This window comes from Petromyzon marinus, chromosome 17 (assembly GCF_048934315.1).
Source record: "Petromyzon marinus isolate PM22_M1 ecotype Great Lakes invasive population chromosome 17, UKy_Petmar_22M1.pri1.0, whole genome shotgun sequence".
Lineage (NCBI taxonomy): Eukaryota > Metazoa > Chordata > Hyperoartia > Petromyzontiformes > Petromyzontidae > Petromyzon > Petromyzon marinus.
In genome coordinates, this window is record NC_133683.1 from 17487655 (window position 1) to 17510588 (window position 22934).

General features: G+C 52.1%; 2 protein-coding genes across 2 annotated transcripts; one reads left to right on the forward strand and one right to left on the reverse strand.

Moving 5' to 3' along the window:
• The first annotated feature begins 8462 nt into the window (after positions 1-8462).
• Positions 8463-12345, forward strand: LOC116943237 (somatostatin receptor type 1-like). Its single transcript, XM_032955933.2, has one exon. The coding sequence runs from the start codon at positions 8502-8504 to the stop codon at positions 9582-9584; it is 1083 nt and encodes a 360-aa protein (XP_032811824.2). The 5' UTR covers positions 8463-8501; the 3' UTR covers positions 9585-12345.
• A 6580-nt stretch (positions 12346-18925) lies between these two features.
• Positions 18926-22171, reverse strand: LOC116943236 (complement component C1q receptor-like). Its single transcript, XM_032955932.2, has one exon. It carries the CDS (start codon positions 22154-22156, stop codon positions 20963-20965), a length of 1194 nt encoding a protein of 397 aa, XP_032811823.2. The 5' UTR covers positions 22157-22171; the 3' UTR covers positions 18926-20962.
• Between the last annotated feature and the right edge of the window lie 763 nt (positions 22172-22934).

Sequence of the window (22934 nt, forward strand, 5' to 3'; positions counted from 1 at the left end):
GCCTCTGAATAAATCACCGGAGGGGCCGACCCCTTCGGCAGAGTTCACGGCCGCTCGGAGGGCGCGATTCTCAGCGGCGGTAGCAACGGAGCAAGCAAATGTCAGAGTGACAGCAAATGTATTATATAATAATTTATATTTTATATATACACAACACGTGCGGTAACCAGGGGCTACCACGCAGGTACCAAAGGGTAAAAGGTGCAGCCCCGCAATTTATTGTTTAAGCCACTGCCGGTGGAAAGGGGCCTCGCCTACAGGGAGCTCTGTAATATAGAAGGGAAGTTTTGGTTCGACTCTTTCACACTGGCTAGACGTCTTGGAAGGGGTGGGAGTTATCCACACGTTACCCCCACCATACGCGACCTTCTGATCATGGGCTAACTGTGGGAGGGGGGCGTGGTTTTTAGAAACTTGCACCGTTCTTTCTTCAGCATCCGTGCAGTTCATCAGCATTGATGTTCAAGCAAGACTGACTCTGCTGAAGAGACACTTGTATGTCGAAACCGGTCCAGAGTTTGTTTTTTACGTTCACCAACGCTGCCGAAACCCATGCACTCCCAGACGGCTGGGCTGTGTGGTCAATAGGTTGCGTTAAGAATAATTGTATTCGTTCACGTGGAGAGACAAGCATATAATGACGAATAAAAAAGACGCATCGTTTGCTTGTCTATTTTGTTATTTTCTAGCAATTCGCACGTCCTTTGAACGTGAACCTTCACTCCTTTTCTGTCTTCCTCCCTCTAGTCAGCCAGCCAGCCAGCAAGACTCGTTTCTATTGCCGTGTGATATTATCAGCAACGATGCTGAATGATTATTTAGAGTTGCTGATGTTGTTGTTGTTGTTCTTTCAACTGCTACCCCGAGAGATCACATCGTAACGGTGACCTTAGGATTGCAAGCCCCGGGTGTGCTGCTAACCCTTACACCTCTGTGGCAGCAGGACCGCAAGGCAACATTTATTTGCATGAATATAACGGAGCAGAATTGTTATCTGCCAATCAATTCTTGCAAGCGCTGCAATTCTTTTCGAGCGGCTAAGCGAGTTTACAATTACGTGCCTGAAATCTCATTCATTGATTAAAAAAAAGACGTATATATGTATAAAATACGGAAGGGCCGGGTGGAGAAAATAAAAATAATAATACATTATCTTGGGTAACAAACAAACAAAATCATATCTGCTGCACCAGGTGGCTGGGTGGCCGGCTATCTGAGAACACGAATAATTGGCTGACAAGGCGAGTCTGGACATCTCAAGACCCTGGGCAAAAAACGTGGTGGGTCTGTCGTGACGTTGTCTAAAGTGGGTTAGGTTGGGGAGGGGGGCGAGGTGAGGGGGGGGGGGTGAGGTGGGAGGGGGGCTAGGGGGAGCTTTACAAAAATAAGCTCTCGGTGGAGAGGGAGCGAGGGGGGGCACAGCAGAGTTGATGTTGAATCAAACAAGGGGTCGATGCTACACGGAGTGAGTCATATGGTTTATTACGGTGATTACTATTACCGTTTGTTTTGGCCTATCGTGCCTTCTGATCGAGAGCCCTTACATCCCCCCCCCCCCCCCAACTATGTGTGTTGTGTACGACCTAAACAAAGCGAACACACACACACACACGTGTGATGCTGCGTTAGCAGTAATAACAACTACACCTCAGCTTAGACCAGGGATCCACGCTGTACATGGTGCCTCGTGCGGTCTCCAACTACTATTCACTACATTTCTCTGGCATCTCTGTCATTCTGCTATGAAGGAGGACCATTGCACGAAACGTCACCCATTTGATATGCGTAAAATGAGTTTCCTCTTAGGGCAGCGTGCACGAGGAGAGGCTGTCCATTGCTTGGTTGTATTTGTCTGTGGATTTTGTCTAGGGCCGTACATCTATTGCAGCCAGTTTGTATGTCATCACCCGATGCTTTGCGTATCAGACTTGTCAGTGTGTGTGCGCGTAGTCATTATTGTAGAACGTGTGCTGTTAACACAGCCGTCAACAACGACAACAACAACGACAACAACAACCGCCGTTCGCCACTAAGTGACGGTGAGCACGGCGCTTGCGCCTGGCTAGGTGCGCCTTGAGGCCACGTGACTCGCTGCTGGCAGGATGTCACGGGACAGACCCCCGCTGCCGTGGGTTGCTCTGACTGGGATGCACCGCCACCAGCTGTGCTCCCCCGCTGTGCCACCACGACGTCGCTTCCCTGCCAGGCGGTCACACTTGTTTACTTTTTATTGTTGTTGTTGCTGCTGTTGGCAACCCAAGACAAGCGGGACCACGATGCGCACCTTCAAGAACTGCTGATGGGTGTTTTTTCCTCTTCTCATAATGCACCAAAGGGCTGAGTGCTTTATTCACGCTCCCGTGTGTTTTTGGAAACGAAACCGCCATCGCGACGGCCCGCAGAGCTGCGCCTTTACCCTCAATTTAACCCTCAATTTAACCTCCAATTTAACCTTAACAACGGAAGCACGACAAGTCATGCGATTCAAAATTAATTAGTGGCTGGGCAAACCATGCAAGAAATTTAATCACGACGTTGATGACGACGACGACGACGATGATGATGATGATCGTAATAATAAAATGCCCTTTAATTATCCAGGACGGCCAAAATTAAAGTCCCCGAGATTTATTTTTCATTAGGGTCCTGCCACGTGGGCTACGCTGGGCCCAGTTGGGTTCGTGAGAGTTTTGCTTCGCGTGAGAGGAAACTGGAGCGACCGGAGAAAACCCCTCCACGCGTGCGAGCAGGGATAAGCGCTCGAAAGCTCTCCACACGGGTGGTGGCTCGAATCGACGGATCAATGCGGCCCATTGAATCCACCGTCCGCAGCCAAAATGTTTGACTGCCAACCCTCCTGGCCGCCTCCCCGCGCACACGACCCACAACAGCAACCGGGCAAGGCACGTCGGTGGTGAACCCACCCATCCAAGTGTGAGCCAGGCTCAAACCGGCTGAGCTTCCGGGATCCGACAAGACCGGTTTTGGTGTGTGTGTGGTGTGGTCGTAACCATATCAAATATCCCATTTCCCTCGCGCAGATAATGGGCTGGGGCGTTCGGCGTGAGTTATTATACGGACATGTATAATTTGCTATTGAAAAATCAGCCAGGCATATCGCTTCATCTTTTTTCTCACCCGACCCCTGTGCTCATTCATGATCTGGCTCTCATCGCTTACCGGTTGATGTCTCTGCTGCTGCTGTTGCGTGTGTGTGTGTGTTTACTGTTAATTGTTGGCAAGAAAATGAGATGGGATAGAACAAACAAAAAATATCCTCACATCTCATAAAACGTCAACAGCCTCTTCCTGTACGTGAGAACCAAACAAGGAGGCAGGTGAGGGGCAATATTAATACAAAGCATCATGGCCATCAGCCATGATCAATACACTGGTGCATGAAGGCCACCTGCCACCTGCATGTAACAATCCACAGAGTACCAGCACGCAATTGCTGATTTCATCGCTCCATCTCCTCCCTGGATGTCCTCTTGGACGCGTTCCGTTCCTTCGCAGCAACACTCCCAGCGTTTAGTATTTTCAACCGTCGACCATCGTGCAGTAGCTTCTCTCAGCAGTTTGAATGATGTCTTTAAAGTGCGCGTGTGTGCGTGTCCTCCTCTCAACGTAATTCCAAACGTGCGCCGCTCCTCGCTTCTGTGTGCACTTTTCAGTTGATGTAAAACACAAATGGTTGAACTGCGGTGTGCGCATGGAAGAGGTGCAATTATAACATCGATTCATCGATGAACATCGATGTCTAACATCACGATAGACGCATCGCGCGTTCGAGAATACATTCTGAGATTGTGTTTTTCGTTTGCGTTGTGCACAATGGATTCACGTGACCCCCACCCCCCCCCCCCCCCGGCCACTAAAGGCCGCTACATTTAACGCAAATTACAAAATCGATTCTTCAATCGAATTGCGAACCGCGTGTCACGATAATTATCGAATATTAGGGCGGGGGGAGGGGGTATAGGGGAGAGGTAGGGGAATTTTTGGTGTCCCACCAACACAATCTTCCCGCAATGGGCCCTGTTCCATCATGTTTAGTAAATAGGAGCGGTGGGGCATTGGTTACCCGCACTGTTGCTATGGACCAGGGCATCCAAGTTAAATCCCTGACCGGTGCTAAAATTAGTGGAAATTTATTTAATTAACCAATTATACCCCCCCCCCCACCCATCTCTGCTTGACCCCTCCATGCTCCCCCACCTCCCTCTTCACCAACACACATTGACCAGCGTGGTGAAGTATGGTCGGACAACGCTCATGACCGACACGTGCGCAGCGGGAGTTCCTTCATCCAACAGTGGATCGATCAAGGGCTGTAGGATTATTGCCACTTATGAAATGGCACTACGAACGGACGCCTTTGACCATCTCAATTGCCGATGTCGAATCTGAGAAAATTTACATTGAGTTGATATTTCACGTTTGATCAGTCCTGCCTAGCAACCCTGAGATTCAGTCCGTGCTCACGGCGCGTATCGAGCGAGATGAGGAGCTCTTTGCCAGACAGTGGAGCTGTTTATCAGACGGGTAATCATAGACGAACGTCAATTTATAACAAACACACAAAATACTAGATATGCCGTGGGAATATATATGTTGTTGTGTAGAGATCATAAATATGTTACATCATAGTAATTATGGCATACGTCTTCTCAAGGGCTGTAGAATTATTACCACTTATGAAATATCAAGGGCGTATGCCCCCCCCCCCCCCACCTCATACACGCAGGGCAAAGACAAATATCCCCGAATAGCCTATACAGGCTATTGGGCCAAGTGCTGCTCACGGTCACCGACTATTTTATCATTCCTTTTTTTGTCTTCACGAGGGTCTTGCCAAGTTTGGTTGGCGTTGCATATTCCGACAGAGCAATTTCGTGCCACGGTATTAATCAGGGGCGGCCGCTGTTCTCGAACCGCGAACCTCCGCATCAAACGGCGCTACAGGCCGAGGCCGCAAGAGCCACCACGAGGGAGGCCGCCCATGCTGACGACACGGGGGGGGGGGGGGGGGGGAGCGTGCAAGGTGGCACCGGCACCATCACGCCTGGGGGCCTTTGTCTCAATTCAGGCCTAAGTCGACCAACGTGGAGGCCAAGGACAGGGCCGGGTCAGAAAATTATTAATTACGAGTGTTGCCAGGGCAGAGGGAGGTAGGGAGGGGAGAGGGGGGAGGGGGTTGATTTCCTTACAATTTCAATTGACATGGCAATGATTTTGATAATGGAGCACACATCATAGACAGACTCTCGTGTTGGCATCGGTCACCTACACGGCACGCAAAGTGGTGAGTGGCCAGCACCACACTGCGTCTCCCTAATGGTGATTTTACAAACACCGCACCAGGAACTCATTTGAGGCTGAGTCTACCTTGGGGAGGCACAGGACCGGTTCACATAATAGTCACTGGTGCTGGCCGTGAGCGGGAATCGAACCCGGGTCGCCGGGTTCGTAGCGCGGCACGCTGACCGCTACACTACCGCTCCACACAGACACACAGACACCCCCTCACACACACCCTCACAGACAGTCCTTCACACACACCCTCACACATACCCACACACACTCTCACAGACACCATCAAACATACCATCACCCTCACGCACAGCCACATATAACTACAGAGCCACACAAACCCACACACACCCTTGACTAATGTTACGTCAGACCGAGCGCATACTACCTCCATGAGTGTTCGTACAGAGGGCTCATTTATCACGCGTGGACCATTCGCTCAAGGAATTAAGTAAATCCCCAGCAGACCATTCTATCACCACCACCACAATCATACAAAGAAGGAAACAAGTATTTGATCCCCTGCTGATTTTGTACGTTTGCCCACTGACAAAGAAATGATCAGTCTATAATTATAATGGTAGGTTTATTTGAACAGTGAGAGACAGAATTACAACAACAAAATCCAGAAAAAACGCATGTCAAAAATGTTAGAAATTGATTTGCATTTTAATGAGGGAAATAAGTATTTGACCCCCTCTCAATCAGAAAGATTTATGGCTCCCAGGTGTCTTTTATACAGGTAACGAGCTGAGATTAGGAGCACACTCTGAAAGGGAGTGCTCCTAATCTCAGCGTGTTACCTGTATAAAAGACACCTGTCCACAGAAGCAATCAATCAGATTCCAAACTCTCCACCATGGACAAGACCACAGAGCTCTCCAAGGATGTCAGGGACAAGATTGTAGACCTACACAAGGCTGGAATGGGCTACAAGACCATTGCCAAGCAGCTTGGTGAGAAGGTGACAACAGTTGGTGCGATTATTCGCAAACGGAAGAAACATAAAACAACTGTCAATCTCCCTCGGCCTGGGGCTCCATGCAAGATCTCACCTCGTGGAGTTGCAATGATCATGAGAACGGTGGGGAATCAGCCCAGAACTACACGGGAGGATCTTGTCAATGATCTCAAGGCAGCTGGGACCATAGTCACCAAGAAAACAATTGGTAACACACTACGCCGTGAAGGACTGAAATCCTGCAGCGCCCGCAAGGTCCCCCTGCTCAAGAAAGCACATATACATGCCAGTCTGAAGTTTGCCAATTAACATCTGAATGATTCAGAGGACAACTTGGTGAAAGTGTTGTGGTCAGATAAGACCAAAATGGAGCTCTTTGGCATCAACTCAACTCGCCGTGATTGGAAGAGGAATGCTGCCTATGACCCCAAGAACACCATCCCCACCGTCAAACATGGAGGTGGAAACATTATGCTTTGGGGGTGTTTTTCTGCTAAGGGGACAGGACAACTTCACTGCATCAAAGGGACGATGGACGGGGCCATGTACCGGCAAATCTTGGGTGACAACCTCCTTCCCTCAGCCAGGGCATTGAAAATGGGTCGTGGATGGGTATTCCAGCATGACAATGACCCAAAACACACGGCCAAGGCAACAAAGGAGCGGCTCAAGAAGAAGCACATTAAGGTCCTGGAGTGGCCTAGCCAGTCTCCAGACCTTAATCTCATAGAAAATCTGTGGAGGGAGCTGAAGGTTCGAGTTGCCAAATGTCAGCCTCGAAACCTTAATGACTTGGAGAAGATCTGCAAAGAGAAGTGGGACAAAATCCCTCCTGAGATGTGTGCAAACCTGGTGGCCAACTACACGAAACGTCTGACCTCTGTGATTGCCAACAAGGGTTTTGCCACCAAGTACTAAGTCATGTTTTGCAGAGGGGTCAAATACTTGTTCCTCTCATTAAAATGCAAATCAATTTGTAACATTTTTGACATGCTTTTTTCTGGATTTTGTTGTTGTTATTCTGTCTCTCACTGTTCAAATATACCTACCATTAAAATTATAGACTGATCATTTATTTGTCAGTGGGCAAACGTACAAAATCAGCAGGGTATCAAATACTTTTTTTCCCTCACTGTAATTGCCGTTGTCATCACGATCACTATATTAGCCATGATCATCAGCACATCATCGCTATCACCACCACCGTCATAATCATCGCCATCACTATCATCAGAAACAACATTATCATTATCACTACTACCACCACCACCGTCATCATCACCACCGCCACAATCACTTTCATTATGTACGTTGAACTTCTTTCGCACCGTACGTAGATAACCGCGCTAATCGTAGTTTTGGGGGAAGGACGACAACTATCACAAACATCATTATCACTATCACCAACATCATCATCATCATTATCACCATCATCATCACTATCATCATCATCACCACCACCACCACCACCAACATCATCACTATCACCACCACCGTCAACTCATCACCACCACCAACATGACCACCACCACCAATCATCCCCACCACCGTCATCGCTATCACGCTTCGACAGACGCCGCGTGCGTGATGATCGCTGGCAGAGCGCGTGACGCGTGAAGTGCTCCTGCGCATTCAAAGTGCCCCCCCCCCCCCGCACCTTGCAGTGAACGGCGCGCCATAACGACGGGTTATAGAGGAGCCCTCTGGCGCCAGGTGAGAAGAGGTAAGTTGGTCCGTGTAAGCAGCCTTTGTAGGGGAGACGCAACTCCCAGCGCGGCCCCTGGGCGATGCGGCCTCAAACCCGCACGGCTCCGCTCGGGACAAAACAGAGATTGACGATCCATGTCCCTCCAGTCGCGTTCTTCCGTCTTCAGCGAGAGGCGCGCGTCGCTAAGTCGTCTGTCCCGATGGAGCGCGCGCTCAGCTCGCACCACCAAGAGGAGCGGCGGCAGCGGCAGCATCGGCAGCAGCAGCAGCAGCAGCGGCGGCGGCGCGCAGATGCGCAGTGAGACTACGCACGGCCCCCGCAAGTTTGTCTGTTTGGTCCACTGCTGCCGCTGCTGATAATCACTGCTTGTCTTACTTCTGTTGCTGCTCATTCTACGACTGCTGCTGTTTCAACTGCTGTCCCGTCGCGACTGCTGCTGCTGCTGCTGCGACTGCTGCTGCTGCTTAAGAGGACATGACGGACGTGAACGCGAGCGCAGGCGCGTGCGTCGCGGAGCGCATGAACGCGTCCGGCGGCGGCGGCAACGACTCGGGCAGCGAGGCGGCTGCCGCCCCCGTGGAGGCGAGCACCGTGGTGCTCTCCTTCATCTACGCCGTCGTGTGCCTCGTTGGCCTCGTGGGCAACTCCATGGTCATCTACGTGATCCTGCGCTACGCCAAGATGAAGACGGCCACCAACATCTACATCCTCAACCTGGCCGTGGCCGACGAGCTCTTCATGCTCAGCGTGCCCTTCCTCGCCACGTCCACCGCTCTGCACCACTGGCCCTTCGGGCCCTCGCTGTGCCGCCTGGTCCTCAGCGTGGACGGCATCAACATGTTCACGAGCGTCTTCTGTCTCACGGTGCTCAGCGCCGACCGCTACGTGGCCGTGGTGCACCCTATCAAGGCGGCGCGCTACCGGCGACCGAGCGTGGCCAAGGCCATCAACGTGGCCGTGTGGGCCCTCTCCATGGTCGTCATCCTGCCCATCGTCGTGTACGCCGACACGCGGGTGAACAGCGACGGCACCGTGGTGTGCAACCTGCTGTGGCCTCGCAAGCAGTGGTCCGCCGTGTTCGTGTTCTACACCTTCACGGTGGGCTTCCTGCTGCCCGTCGTGGCCATCTGCCTCTGCTACGCGCTCATCATCGCCAAGATGCGCACCGTGGCGCTGCGCGCCGGCTGGCAACAGCGGCGGCGCTCCGAGCGCAAGATCACGCAGATGGTCATGATGGTGGTGACGGTGTTCGTCATCTGCTGGATGCCCTTCTACATCGTGCAGCTCATCAACGCGTTCGAGCGTCAGCCGGGCGACACCGTCAACCAGCTGGCGGTCATCCTGGGCTACGCCAACAGCTGCGCCAACCCGATCCTCTACGGATTCCTCTCGGACAACTTTAAGCGCTCGTTCCAGCGCGTGCTGTGCCTGCGCTGGCTGGACAGGGACGGCGTCGAGGAGCCCGTGGACTATTACACCACGGCCTTCAAGAGCGGCAGGGCCTACAGCCTCGAGGAGGACTTCATCCAGCTGGGACAGATGACGCTGAAAAACCTCAGTCGAAACGGGACGCTGGCGTCTCGCTCCACCACGCTGCGGTGAGACTGTCGGCTCCGTCGAGGGTCCCAAAAAGTTATATGCCGATGTCGCTGCCGCTTACTGTGAAAGGCTCTTTCGTGTATCTGGCGATAATTGCTTCGTGTCGTTTTAAACCCTTGATTGCATTGTTCACTCACACGGGTCGTTCGCCACAATGGCACCTGCTCTTGTGTGTGTACGTGTGTACGTGTGCTTGCTGCCGTTGTGTGTTTTTATTTATGTATTCATGGAAAATGGTTCGAAGTGCTGTGAATTACGCACGTGCAATGGGAGCGCGTGGTCCGTTCATTGGCACTGAATAGGCACCCCTTAGATTTGGGGGTTTGAATTTAAGTTTCAGCCTCCAGGGGTTAAAGTGTGGATAGATTCAGCCCGGTCACCAATGATTGCAACGACACAGTCGTATTGTATTTGCATTACACCTTGCATTGGCTTATTACAGCTAACTTTGCGTCACGGAACGATATGAGGTTAAGTTTTCTTCCTTCGTTTCCATTCCAGGTCTGAGGTTTAAAAATAGTTTCACTTCCGTGCAGACGAAGACACTATGGGTGCGCCCCCTTGCGTGCAGATCAAATAGGCAACATATATCGATCTCTGAAGGCGTTCCATTATACCTACTTCCGCGGGCCGTTCTCTTACACACGGGGTGAGGCACTGCTTACTGCGAGAGCTCCAAATGGGTTTCTTGGTCTCGCGACACGATGCTGATAGCACATTTAGACTAACACTGTGGGGGGGGAGACAAAATATATGTATTAGAACTTAAAATTACGAAAAATGCACTGAGAAAAAAATGTTTCATTTGAAACAGCTGAATTGTCCCAACCCCAACCACGTGTTAATGATCGCATACAACATTGACATTAATATGAATGCAAAATACTTACATTCCCACTGCTGTATCAGTCATAGGGATTGTTTGACCACACTTCATCACGCTGATCAGTACGGCTTCGTAAAGGGAGTAACCCAAGCATCAATTCAGATATCACTCTCCACTGATGTTAGCCCTGGCCAGGAATCCAACTCAGGTCGATGGGTTCCCAGACCAGTGTTCTAACTACTTCGCCACCATTCACAACCTACCGTTAATCGACAGCCCTCCCCATTCTGTGTAACAGTCGTGGGGGGTAGTTTGACTATACTTCACCGCGCTGGTAAATATGGGTTGGCAAAGTGGCAGCGGACTCAAGGGGCCCGCTTTAGACATCACTCGTCACTGAGGTGAGCCCTCGGGAATATAAAACCTTGGGTCGATGGGTTCAGAGTCAAGTGGTTCAATCACTGTGGCACCGCGGCTCGAATTAAGTTACTTTTGGAAGAATTAATCACAAGTAATGAAAAACGTTCACATTACAGGAGCAGAACGCGCACGTCCGTTGCACGTGACCACCCGTCTCATCCAGCCAGCCAAACATGTATTTTTTTTAATACATATCGGCGGTAGTATGAAACAACAAGGGACACGATCAGCACACGTGTGTGGCTGCCATCAACTACAATTTGGCGTTCTTCCCCCGCCCCGCCACTTACATCATCCCCCTCCCTCCACGCATAACAGTCGGGGTAATAATTCATCTTTACAAAGCGAGCGCCTGAAAGTCAGCCTCTTTGCACGAGGCTGGCGGCCACTTGCCGCGCGTAATTGCGGTGCAGCTAGCGGTGTGCAAGCGCCGTCAATGAGCGACCTGCAAACCGCGCGCTTTGATCTTCACGGATAAAGAAACCCCCGTATAGCCTTATCATATTGCTGGGGCAAGTGCTGTTAGCGAGCACCTACGAAGGCCGGCACGGCACACAGAGCAGCCGCCATTCTATACTAAGCGGCGGTGACACCACAACGGCGCCCGTGCCAGGCCAGGTGCACTTTGAGGTGAAGTGTCGAAGGCTCGCTGACAGGAGGTCATGCGGTAGACCCAGGTGCAATGGCTTGACCGACTGAGATGACTGACGGATGCACCAGCTATGTCCCCTACTATGCCAACGGCACAAAGACAAAGACCCCCCTCCCCCCCGTATAGCTTTAGCAGACTGTTGGGGCACGTGCTCTTAGCGAGCACCTATGAAGGCCGGCACGGCACACGAAGGCGTGGATGGCCAGCACCGTGCCATCGGCACACACACACACAGATTGTGTTGCTTGTTCGTTTGAAACTTTGTCGCGCGTGGGAGTTATTGCGGTGTTAGTACCTGAGCAGCAACGGCGGCGTTAGAACATCGCGCAGTCGTGTTTGTCCTCTGTGTTGGACTGTGTTGGACTGTGTTGACAAATAAAAAGCGTGCTCCCCCCCCCCTCCCAAACTCTCTCTTCTCACCATCGCTGTTGAAGTTACAGTTGCCAGCTCTCCATTCTTCCCCACTCCCATCGCCCCGCGCTCCAGAAGACGGAACGCGCGCGTGTGTGTGTAGCGGTGAGCGCTACGAACCTGGCGACCCGGGTTTGATTCCCGCTCACGGCCAACACCGCCAGTGACGATGATGTGAACCGGTCCTGGGCCTCCCCTAGGTCGACTCAGCCTCAAATGAGTACCCGGTGCGGTGTGTATACATTGCCGCTAGGGAGAGAAAGGCGGCCGGGCGTGGTGCTCACCCACCTACCCCCTCGTGTTCCGTGCCGGCCTTCATAGGTGCTCGCTAACAACACTTGCCCCAACAAGTCTGCGACAGGCTATACGGGGGGCGGGGGGTATCTTTGTCTTTGTATTCTGTGCATGTGCAGTGCCGGATTATCCTCGTAGCACAAGTAGCTGCACAAGTAGCTGCACAAGTAGCTGCACTAGTAGCTACACAAGTAGCTGCACATGTAGCTACACATGTAGCTGCACAAGTAGCTACACAGGTAGCTGCACATGTAGCTACACAAGTAGCTGCACAAGTAGCTACACAAGTAGCTACACAAGTAGCTGCACAAGTAGCTACACAAGTAGCTGCACATGTAGCTACACAAGTAGCTACACATGTAGCTACACAAGCAGCTACACAAGTAGCTGCACATGTAGCTACACATGTAGCTGCACATGTGTAGCTACACAAGTAGCTACACATGTAGCTACACAAGTAGCTGCACATGTAGCTACACATGTAGCTACACAAGTAGCTGCACAAGTAGCTACACAAGTAGCTACACAAGTAGCTACACAAGTAGCTGCACAAGTAGCTAAATGCTTTCAAGCTGTCAATTCCGGTTGAGTGATTCTGCACTTGCTCTATTACTATAGTACTATACCGCCTTCAACTTTTATGAGCGACTGGGTGTTAAGGTGAGCGATCTGTCGTATTATCTGGCTGTATAAAAAATGAAAACATACAACTATTTTCCTACGCAAGTTAAAAATGTACGTGTTTTTAATATTAATGTTTTTTTGGTTTAGGGCCCCTTTATAACATGTGCTACAGGCCCCGCACTCGCTTCATCCGGCACCCTGTGTTTGTGCAGCACATAGGCGCGCAGAAAGCGTCGTGCAAGGTGGGCGGGGGTGGGGGTGGTGGGGGGGGGGATTAACGCAGCGCTTGGCGCGCCGTCGATAGATCTGTCTGGAGAGAGCGCGAACGAGACGCGTCCTCGGCAGCCCGCGCATCGCGAGGACGCCCGGGTGACGGTGACGGCGCCACAGGCCACGCATTCGTGATGAGGCTGCGAGTGGAATGGAAACCGTGGCAAGTGGTGGCCCTCGTGCTGCAAGACGCGAATAGGAAATGCTAAATTGTGGATACCGCTGCTAGAGATTTCGGTTAGAAAAATAATAATTTAATTTTATACAGCGTCATTCATGCGATTGCATACCGCAACGCTGATAGAAATGGCAATAATTGATCATATACAAAAAAAAATAATACATCCCATTTGGTTGTTAACGTCATCGTCATAATCGAGAGCCATGATCAATCTACTGCTGGATGAATGCTTCCCCGCGCACGTCGTCACCATCCCCCGCAGACTTGTGATGCGACACACTCCACATCTCGGCTTTCCTGCACGCGACTTTGGTTCCATCGCTCCACCTCCACGTGGGCTGCCCTCTCGGGCGAGTTCGCTCCTGCATCGCCAGTCTCGACCATCACACAGTGTGCACCTCCCCCCCCACACACCCTCCCCCAACACATGGGGCCCTGGGCAGTCGCCCCGATACGCCGTACCCGAAGGGATGGCTCTGTCCCCATCTAGCAAAGACGTGTTCTAACCGAAAGCCTAACTTTTCTTAGCAGCCAATATGAGGTCTCGAAATCGTGTTTTTTTTTTTTACTGATGCATGTGTTCCTATTTGTGCAATACAGGCAGTGCCGGATTACCCTAGGATAAAAAGTAGCTACATATGCTACGGGCCCCGCACTTGCATGGGCTCCGCGCTAAATTATTTCAAGCTATCAATTCCGGTTCAGTGATTCTGCACTTGCTCTATTACTATAGTACTAGACTGCCTTCAACTTTTATGAACGACTGGGTGTTTTAGATTAGCGATGTGTCGTATAATTTGGCTGTATAGCAAATGAAAAAATACAATTACTTTACTATGCAAGCAAAAACATTTGCGTGTTAATATTTACGTGTTTTTGTAATTTAGGCCCCTTTATAACTTATGCTGCAGGCCCGCACTAGCTTAATCCGGCACTGAATACAGTGCATTATATATGGCTGGGCATTTTATTTGTTTTCCTGATTAAAAGAAGCATGGTGTGGTGTTTATCTCCGGCTTGCAGCAACTGTGCCAGTGACGGGGTCAGCCAAGCATACGACAGCCACGAATTTTCAATTTCGCACTAATTTTTAGCAACCCTAGAGATCTGAGATGCTGGGAATTTAATTCATAACCTTAGAACTGCAAGTATCGCGGACCAACAAAGCACCACAACCCTAGCGAGATAAGACTTTAATTACGAGTGCTTTCTCAATAGACTGCTGGATGACCACCTCCCCATGCCGTTTCGGTCATGAGGGGTAGTTTGGCCATACTTCACCACGCTGGGCAGTGCGGGTTTGATGATGAGACGGGACATATTCAGACATCGCTCGCCGCTGAGAATACGGAGGAGTGATGCAATCCACTACAGCTCTAACCATCCAAAATATGTATTTATACTGGAGGAATCCGATGAGCTATACAGATTTCTTTCCACATATCCAATACTGTACACCACAACTGCCATGAATGTCTGCGGGTCTCTTGTTAGTCTGGGACAGTTTGTGCGTGTCTGTGGGTCTCTTGTTAGTCTGGGGCAGTCTGTGCGTGTCTGTGGGTCTCTTGTTAGTCTGGGGCAGTCTGTGCGTGTCTGTGGGTCTCTTGTTAGTCTGGGGCAATCTGTGCGTGTCTGTGGGTATCTTGTTAGTCTGGGGCAGTCTGTGCGTGTCTGCGGGTCTCTTGTTAGTCTGGGGCAGTCTGTGCGTGTCTGTGGGTCTCTTGTTAGTCTGGGGCAGTCTGTGCGTGTCTGTGGGTCTCTTGTTAGTCTGGGGCAGTCTGTGCGTGTCTGTGGGTCTCTTGTTAGTCTGGGGCAGTCTGTGCGTGTCTGTGGGTCTCTTGTTAGTCTGGGGCAGTCTGTGCGTGTCTGTGGGTCTCTTGTTAGTCTGGGACAGTCTGTGCGTGTCTGTGGGTCTCTTGTTAGTCTGGGGCAGTCTGTGCGTGTCTGTGGGTCTCTTGTTAGTCTGGGGCAGTCTGTGCGTGTCGGTGGGTCTCTTATTAGTCTGGGGCAGTTTGTGCGTGTCTGTGGGTCTCTTGTTAGTCTGAGGCAATCTGTGCGTGTCTGTGGGTCTCTTGTTAGTCTGGGGCAGTCTGTGCGTGTCTGTGGGTCTCTTGTTAGTCTGTGGCAGTCTGTGCGTGTCTGTGGGTCTCTTGTTAGTCTGGGGCAGTCTGTGCGTGTCTGTGGGTCTCTTGTTAGTCTGGGGCAGTCTGTGCGTGTCTATGGGTCTCATGTTAGTCTGGGGCAGTCTGTGCGTGTCTGTGGGTCTCTTGTTAGTCTGGGGCAGTCTGTGCGTGTCTGTGGGTCTCTTGTTAGTCTGGGGCAATCTGTGCATGTCTGTGGGTCTCTTGTTAGTCTGGGGCAATCTGTGCGTGTCTGTGGGTCTCTTGTTAGTCTGAGGCAATCTGTGCGTGTCTGTGGGTCTCTTGTTAGTCTGGGGCAGTCTGTGCGTGTCTGTGGGTCTCTTGTTAGTCTGTGGCAGTCTGTGCGTGTCTGTGGGTCTCTTGTTAGTCTGAGGCAATCTGTGCGTGTCTGTGGGTCTCTTGTTAGTCTGGGGCAGTCTGTGCGTGTCTGTGGGTCTCTTGTTAGTCTGTGGCAGTCTGTGCGTGTCTGTGGGTCTCTTGTTAGTCTGGGGCAGTCTGTGCGTGTCTGTGGGTCTCTTGTTAGTCTGGGGCAGTCTGTGCGTGTCTATGGGTCTCATGTTAGTCTGGGGCAGTCTGTGCGTGTCTGTGGGTCTCTTGTTAGTCTGGGGCAGTCTGTGCGTGTCTGTGGGTCTCTTGTTAGTCTGGGGCAATCTGTGCATGTCTGTGGGTCTCTTGTTAGTCTGGGGCAATCTGTGCGTGTCTGTGGGTCTCTTGTTAGTGTGGGGCAGTCTGTGCGTGTCTGTGGGTCTCTTGTTAGTCTGGGGCAATCTGTGCGTGTCTGTGGGTATCTTGTTAGTCTGGGGCAGTCTGTGCGTTTCTGTGGGTCTCTTGTTAGTCTGGGGCAGTCTGTGCGTGTCCGTGGGTCTCTTGTTAGTTTGGGGCAGTTTGTGCGTGTCTGTGGGTCTCTTGTTAGTCTGGGGCAATCTGTGCGTGTCTGTGGGTATCTTGTTAGTCTGGGGCAGTCTGTGCGCTTCTGTGGGTCTCTTGTTAGTCTGGGGCAGTCTGTGCGTGTCTGTGGGTCTCTTGTTAGTCTGGGGCAGTCTGTGCGTGTCTGTGGGTTTCGTGTTAGTCTGGGGCAGTTTGTGCGTGTCTGTTAGTCTGGGGCAAATTGTGCGTGTCTGTGGGTCTCTTGTTAGTCTGGGGCAGTCTGTGCGTGTCTGTGGGTCTCTTGTTAGTCTGAGGCAGTCTGTGCGTGTCTGTGGGTCTCTTGTTAGTCTGGGGCAGTCTGTGCGTGTCTGTGGGTCTCTTGTTAGTCTGGGGCACTCTGTGCGTGTCTGTGGGTCTCTTGTTTGTCTGGGGCAGTCTTTGCGTGTCTGTGGGTCTCTTGTTAGTCTGGGGCAGTCTGTGCGTGTCTGTGGGTCTCTTGTTAGTCTGGGGCAGTCTGTGCGTGTCTGTGGGTCTCTTGTTAGTCTGGGGCACTCTGTGCGTGTCTGTGGGTCTCTTGTTTGTCTGGGGCAGTCTGTGCGTGTCTGTGGGTCTCTTGTTAGTCTGGGGCAGTCTGTGCGTGTCTGTGGGTCTCTTGTTAGTCTGGGACAGTCTGTGCGTGTCTGTGGGTCTCTTGTTAGCCTGGGGCAGTCTGTGCGTGTCTGTGGGTCTCTTGTTAGTCTGGGGAGTCTGTGCGTGTCTGTGGATCTCTTGTTAGTCTGGGGCAGTCTGTGCGTGTCTGTGGGTCTCTTGTTAGTCTGGAGCAGTCTGTGCGTGTCTGTAGGTCTCTTGTTAGTCTGGGGCAGTCTGTGCGTGTCTGTGGGTCTCTTGTTAGTCTGGGGCAGTCTGTGCGTGTCTGTGGATCTCGTGTTAGTCTGGGGCAGTCTGTGCGTGTCTGTGGGTCTCTTGTTAGTCTGGGGCAGTCTTTGCGTGTCTGTGGGTCTGTTGTTAGTCTGGGGCAGTCTGTGCGTGTCTGTGGGTCTCTTGTTAGTCTGGGGCAGTCTGTGCGTGTCAGTGGGTCTCTTGTTAGTCTGGGGCAATCTGTGCGTGTCTGTGGGTATCTTGTTAGTCTGGGGCCGTCTGTGCGTGTCTGTGGGTCTCTTGTTAGTCTGGGGCAGTCTGTGCGTGTCCGTGGGTCTCTTGTTAGTTTGGGGCAGTCTGTGCGTGTCTGTGGGTCTCTTGTTAGTCTGGGGCAGTTTGTGCGTGTCTGTGGGTCTTTTGTTAGTCTGGGGCAGTCTGTGCGTGTCTGTGGGTTTCTTGTTAGTCTGGGGCAGTTTGTGCGTGTCTGTTAGTCTGGGGAAAATTGTGCGTGTCTGTGGGTCTCTTGTTAGTCTGGGGCAGTCTGTGCGTGTCTGTGGGTCTCTTGTTAGTCTGAGGCAGTCTGTGCGTGTCTGTGGGTCTCTTGTTAGTCTGGGGCAGTCTGTGCGTGTCTGTGGGTCTCTTGTTAGTCTGGGGCACTCTGTGGGTGTCTGTGGGTCTCTTGTTTGTCTGGGGCAGTCTTTGCGTGTCTGTGGGTCTCTTGTTAGTCTGGGGCAGTCTGTGCGTGTCTGTGGGTCTCTTGTTAGTCTGGGGCAGGCTGTGCGTGTCTGTGGGTCTCTTGTTAGTCTGGGGCACTCTGTGCGTGTCTGTGGGTCTCTTGTTTGTCTGGGGCAGTCTGTGCGTGTCTGTGGGTCTCTTGTTAGTCTTGGGCAGTCTGTGCGTGTCTGTGGGTCTCTTGTTAGTCTGGGACAGTCTGTGCGTGTCTGTGGGTCTCTTGTTAGTCTGGGGCAGTCTGTGCGTGTCTGTGGGTCTCTTGTTAGTCTGGGGCAGTCTATGCGTGTCTGCGGGTCTCTTGTTTGTCTGGGGCAGTCTGTAAGTGTCTGTGGGTCTCTTGTTAGTCTGGGGCAGTCTGTGCGTGTCTGTTGGTCTCTTGTTAGTCTGGGGCAGTCTGTGCGTGTCTGTGGGTCTCTTGTTAGTCTGGAGCAGTCTGTGCGTGTCTGTAGGTCTCTTGTTAGTCTGGGGCAGTCTGTGCGTGTCTGTGGGTCTCTTGTTAGTCTGGGGCAGTCTGTGCGTGTCTGTGGATCTCGTGTTAGTCTGGGGCAGTCTGTGCGTGTCTGTGGGTCTCTTGTTAGTCTGGGGCAGTCTTTGCGTGTCTGTGGGTCTCTTGTTAGTCTGGGGCAGTCTGTGCGTGTCTGTGGGTCTCTTGTTAGTCTGGGGCAGTCTGTGCGTGTCTGTGGGTCTCTTGTTAGTCTGGGGCAGTTTGTGCGTGTCTGTGGGTCTCTTGTTAGTCTGGGGCAGGGGTCCCAAAAAAAGCCTGTGACTCTATAGGGACTGCTTTGTGATGCAATGTATGTTAAGTTGAATTGCAGCTAATTTGAGTTTTTTTTACCGAATTCGAGCAAAAAAATGGCTCTTCTCATTATTGTTGGTTGCCGACCCCTGGTCTAGGGGTATATGTGTGAGTGGTATAAGTAAAACGATGAGCCCTCAATTCCTTCCACAACACCGTCACGGGGTTCAATCGTTCACTTCCCACCACGGCGTTCCGGCCCATTTCCACCACCGAACGTACAGCCCTCTCGTAGACCTGAAGCGGTCAGTATTAGACACACAGTCAAAGGGTTACCCAAAGCTTATTTACTACGTTGCACCGACAAACTACAGACATTATATCTAAAGAAACAATACAATACGTCGCAAATCCGATCATCACACATCCGCCCTGACCGACTAACCGCCCACGTCCCCCCCCCACCCCCAGCGCGGTGTCTCTGCCGCGGTGTCGAGCGTCACCCTCTGTTGACGTTCACAAATCGGAACCCCTTTCCAGTTCGCAGCAGTCGATGGCAGCGTTCAGCTCGCGGTCTGCGTCGCTCGCTCACTGCTGAATCACAGGCAAGGCATCTATCTCATCTCCCGGGCGTGTGAGGCAGCACTTTATTCGTGTCCACTGACTCATTTGTACACAGGCACACGCGTGGTAAGTAAGTTCACACATTCGAGTCAATGCCACGTATCCACAATTGCGCCTCATTCCTCAGTGAGTCAGATACTGCGACGTTAAGCATTGCTAGAAAAATATGCATCGTGTGGTGGTAAATACTGCATAACCATCGCAAAATATATATATATAATTTAAAAACATCGATCAATCATCACCAATATCTCTAGCAAAAAGCACATTAATAGCATTGTATTGTGAACCCAGTATCGTAAATAATGTCTGCAGCAATTCATATCACATGCACATTCTATTTACAATATTACATAAACATGTACACTTTGGTTGGAAAAGCCAATCATTTGCAAGACGCGTTTACTCAAGAATATCTGCATCAGTAAGCTTCATAATAATAATAACTAGTATAAGGTTAATTACACTGTAACGGAATTATGAGACGAAACCGCAACATTTATCACAAGCAAACTGTGGCATTTTATAGTTGATAATAAAACGTACTCACAGGGAATATTGGAAGTAAAATTTTAGCCTTTGACTTAACTTGGCAATATATTCCAGCTCTAAAAAGTCAGCACGTCAGTCCGACTGCCACGTGACAAAAGCATTAGTGGGGGGTTCGCAACGTTAGCGAGTTGTTAACTACCTTGCCTGGTATACAGGAGGTTCATGGGTTCGATCCCGACCCAGACGCCTGCTGTATATTTGGAGCGTTCCGTGCTCTCCCCGCGGTCGCGTAGATTTTTCTCCGGGTCCTCCGGGTTTTCCCTCCACGTTTGGAAACACGAGTTTAGAGTATTCGGCGGCAATACATTTCAACGTGATAAGCCACTTCGTTGAGCTATCATTTGTGGCCAGGTCGCTTCTGTAGCTCAGTGGGCCTTACCTGGTAAAGTAAAAAAATATGTTTTTTTTATTTTGTTTTGGATTTAAAAGGCCATGTTACGAGACATCAGAAGTAGTTCTGCGCTATGTACTTCTGTGGGCTGCTCACTGACGCAGGGTGATTGCAACGATTCTGAAACTAGTTTTGAATGGACACGTTGGCTTATATCATGACGCCGAGAGGGCAATTTGAACAGATAATTAGTAAAACAAATAAAATACATTTACACCATATTATCACCATGTCAAATATTTCTGCAGCGCTCTCGTAATTCCGTTACTGTGGAGTTGGACATATATAACTGCACGACCTGATACTTAACTTGATCATGACAAGTAACGTAGCAATTCGTTGAATGAAGAAAGTGTTTCATCAGTGTGTACTACCCTGCTGTGCCGCATAATTCAGAAACACCATGATCGCAAAATAAAACTGGGCAAAAAAAATGAATAGGACGCAACGAAGAGTGGCGAGATGCATGCTTGAAATTACTTTGGGAGACACGAAAAGCAACGCGTGGAGTAGAGAACATACGGAGGCAGGTTGGTTAATGGCACCATTCAAGGGACGATGTTGCCAGAAGGAATGATGGTCGACAAGTGATGGAGGGACTGCCAAGATATGGAAAGCATCCTAACTGGGGTGGTGGGGGGGGGGAATCTTGATCAAGCGGTGGACTGACCATGACTGATGATGGTGTCGATCTTATAAGGTGCAGGCGAAAGCAACGCAATCTCGTCGCCGTCTCCGATTTGACACAAGAGCAGATTCCCCTGCTGAGTTTTGGCTGGCGACAGTGGCGGTTTGCAGCACCTCACTTCTCCGTCTTGCTGGCGGGGATCTTGGTGGCCTTGTGCTTCGCGGCACCGTGGCTCCTCTGCTTGTTGCAAAATCTCAGCAGAAGAACGAGCAGAACCGCGACGATCACCGTCACCAAGACGAGAGTGACCACCGCGATAATGGCCACGTTTTTCGAGGAGCCACCCGTGCCGCTGTCGCCACCGCGGGGATCGTAATCGTCGCCAGGGGCTGCGTCGCGATCGTCGCCCGTATTGCCGTGCTCATTCAGCCCCTTCACGCCGGTGCTAGTGTCGGCATCTTCGCCACCATCAGCGTCATCGTCGTCGTCTTCGTCGTCGTCTTCTTCGTCGTCGTCGTCGTCATCGACGAAAACCTTGCTGCCGTCGTTCCCGCCCGCGGTAGGTTTGCTCATCTCGAGCTCCTTGTGCTCAGCAGCGGCGCCGTCACCGCACGCGAACACGTCCGGGCTCCAGGCGAACCCTTCGACGCCTTTCGCTCGGCACGTGGCCATCCGCGGCTCCGGCGTCGCAGCACCGTCGGCGCACGTGACCGTGGCCGTCGAGCCGGGCGGCAGCTCCCTCGGCGACCTCGGCGCGACCCCGAACGGCGTCGCGTACTCGGCGCGGCCGGACCCGAGCACGTCCAGCGGCCCGCACATCCCGTCGTAGCGGTACTTGCACGCGTAGCCGACGTTCCGGTGGCTGGCGCATTCCCTCACCTTCCACTTGAGGCCGTCGGCCGCGTACACGCACAGCTCCTGCACGCACGAATGCCTGTCCAACTTGAACCAGTTGCTGAACCCCGTGGCCTGATCGCCGCTCTCCCACGCGAAGGCACGCTGCGGCAGCTTGACATCGGAGCACTGCTTCCTCTTCTTCCTCAGGCCGATCCACACGTTGGCGTGCGCTACCCCGCGCACGCTGCTCACCAGCCGCTCGAGCAGCGCAGCCTCGCCCTCGCTCTGCACCGTGGTCAGGTGGCCTCCGTTCGCCCGGCACCGCCGCTGCGAGGCCTCGAAACTGATGTTGGCGGCCGCGTGCACGCTGTAGCAGGCGTCGCCCGAGCACAGGGCCGCCTCGCGTGGGGGTTGCGCCAGGCAGAGGTGGCACGTCGCCAGGACCAGCCCGAGGACGATCGCGTCGACGGCCGCGGCGGCGGCGGCGAGAGCCATGGTCGACGAGCGAGTGACACCGCTGCTCCGGGCCATGGGAACTTAAGGGGAGCGCGCAGGGGGGGGGGGGGGGTGGGAGCACCCTTCCTGTGCAATTACAACTGTGCCATCGTCTCTGCCTGCGTGCGTGCGCACGTGCGTCCGTGAGGGGGCCGCACCCCAGCGGAAAAGGGTTGCTGACATTTGTGCTCTCATTTCCCCCCCCCCCCGGGCGCAGAGGCAATTGTTTGAGGCATGAAGTTGGTGTGCGTGTGTACGTGCGGATGTCTGTGTGTGCGTGTGTGTCTGTGTGTGCGTGTGTGTCTGTGTGTGTCGGTGCGGGAGTGCGGCGGTGAGCGCGCTGCGAACCCGGCGAGCCGCCTTCGATTTGCCGCTCATGGCCACCACCAGTGGACGGTTATTTGAAACCGGTTATTGGCCTCCCCTAGGTCGACTCAGATGGGTGTGAAAACATCGCTACTACTGTGGGGAGACAGCTGAGCGTGGTGCTGGCCACCCACCCCCTCGTGTGCCGTGTTAGCCTTCATCGGTCCTTGCTAACAGCACTTGCCCTAACAGTCTGCTAAGGCTATAAGGGGGATCTCTGTCTTGACTTTGACTTGGTGCTCACTAACAATTAAACTTGACTTAGCAGCACTTGCCGCCAACAGGCTACACGGCTGTGTATACCATCACCCGTACGTCATATGCAGTCAACTTGTATTTTCAGAGATCACGTTTTTGTCTCACAGCTGCAAGTCTAATCAATACCAGCAGAGTGTTACATGAACACATCTTCTGGTGTGCCGCTATGCTTTGCGATGTTCCCAAGACT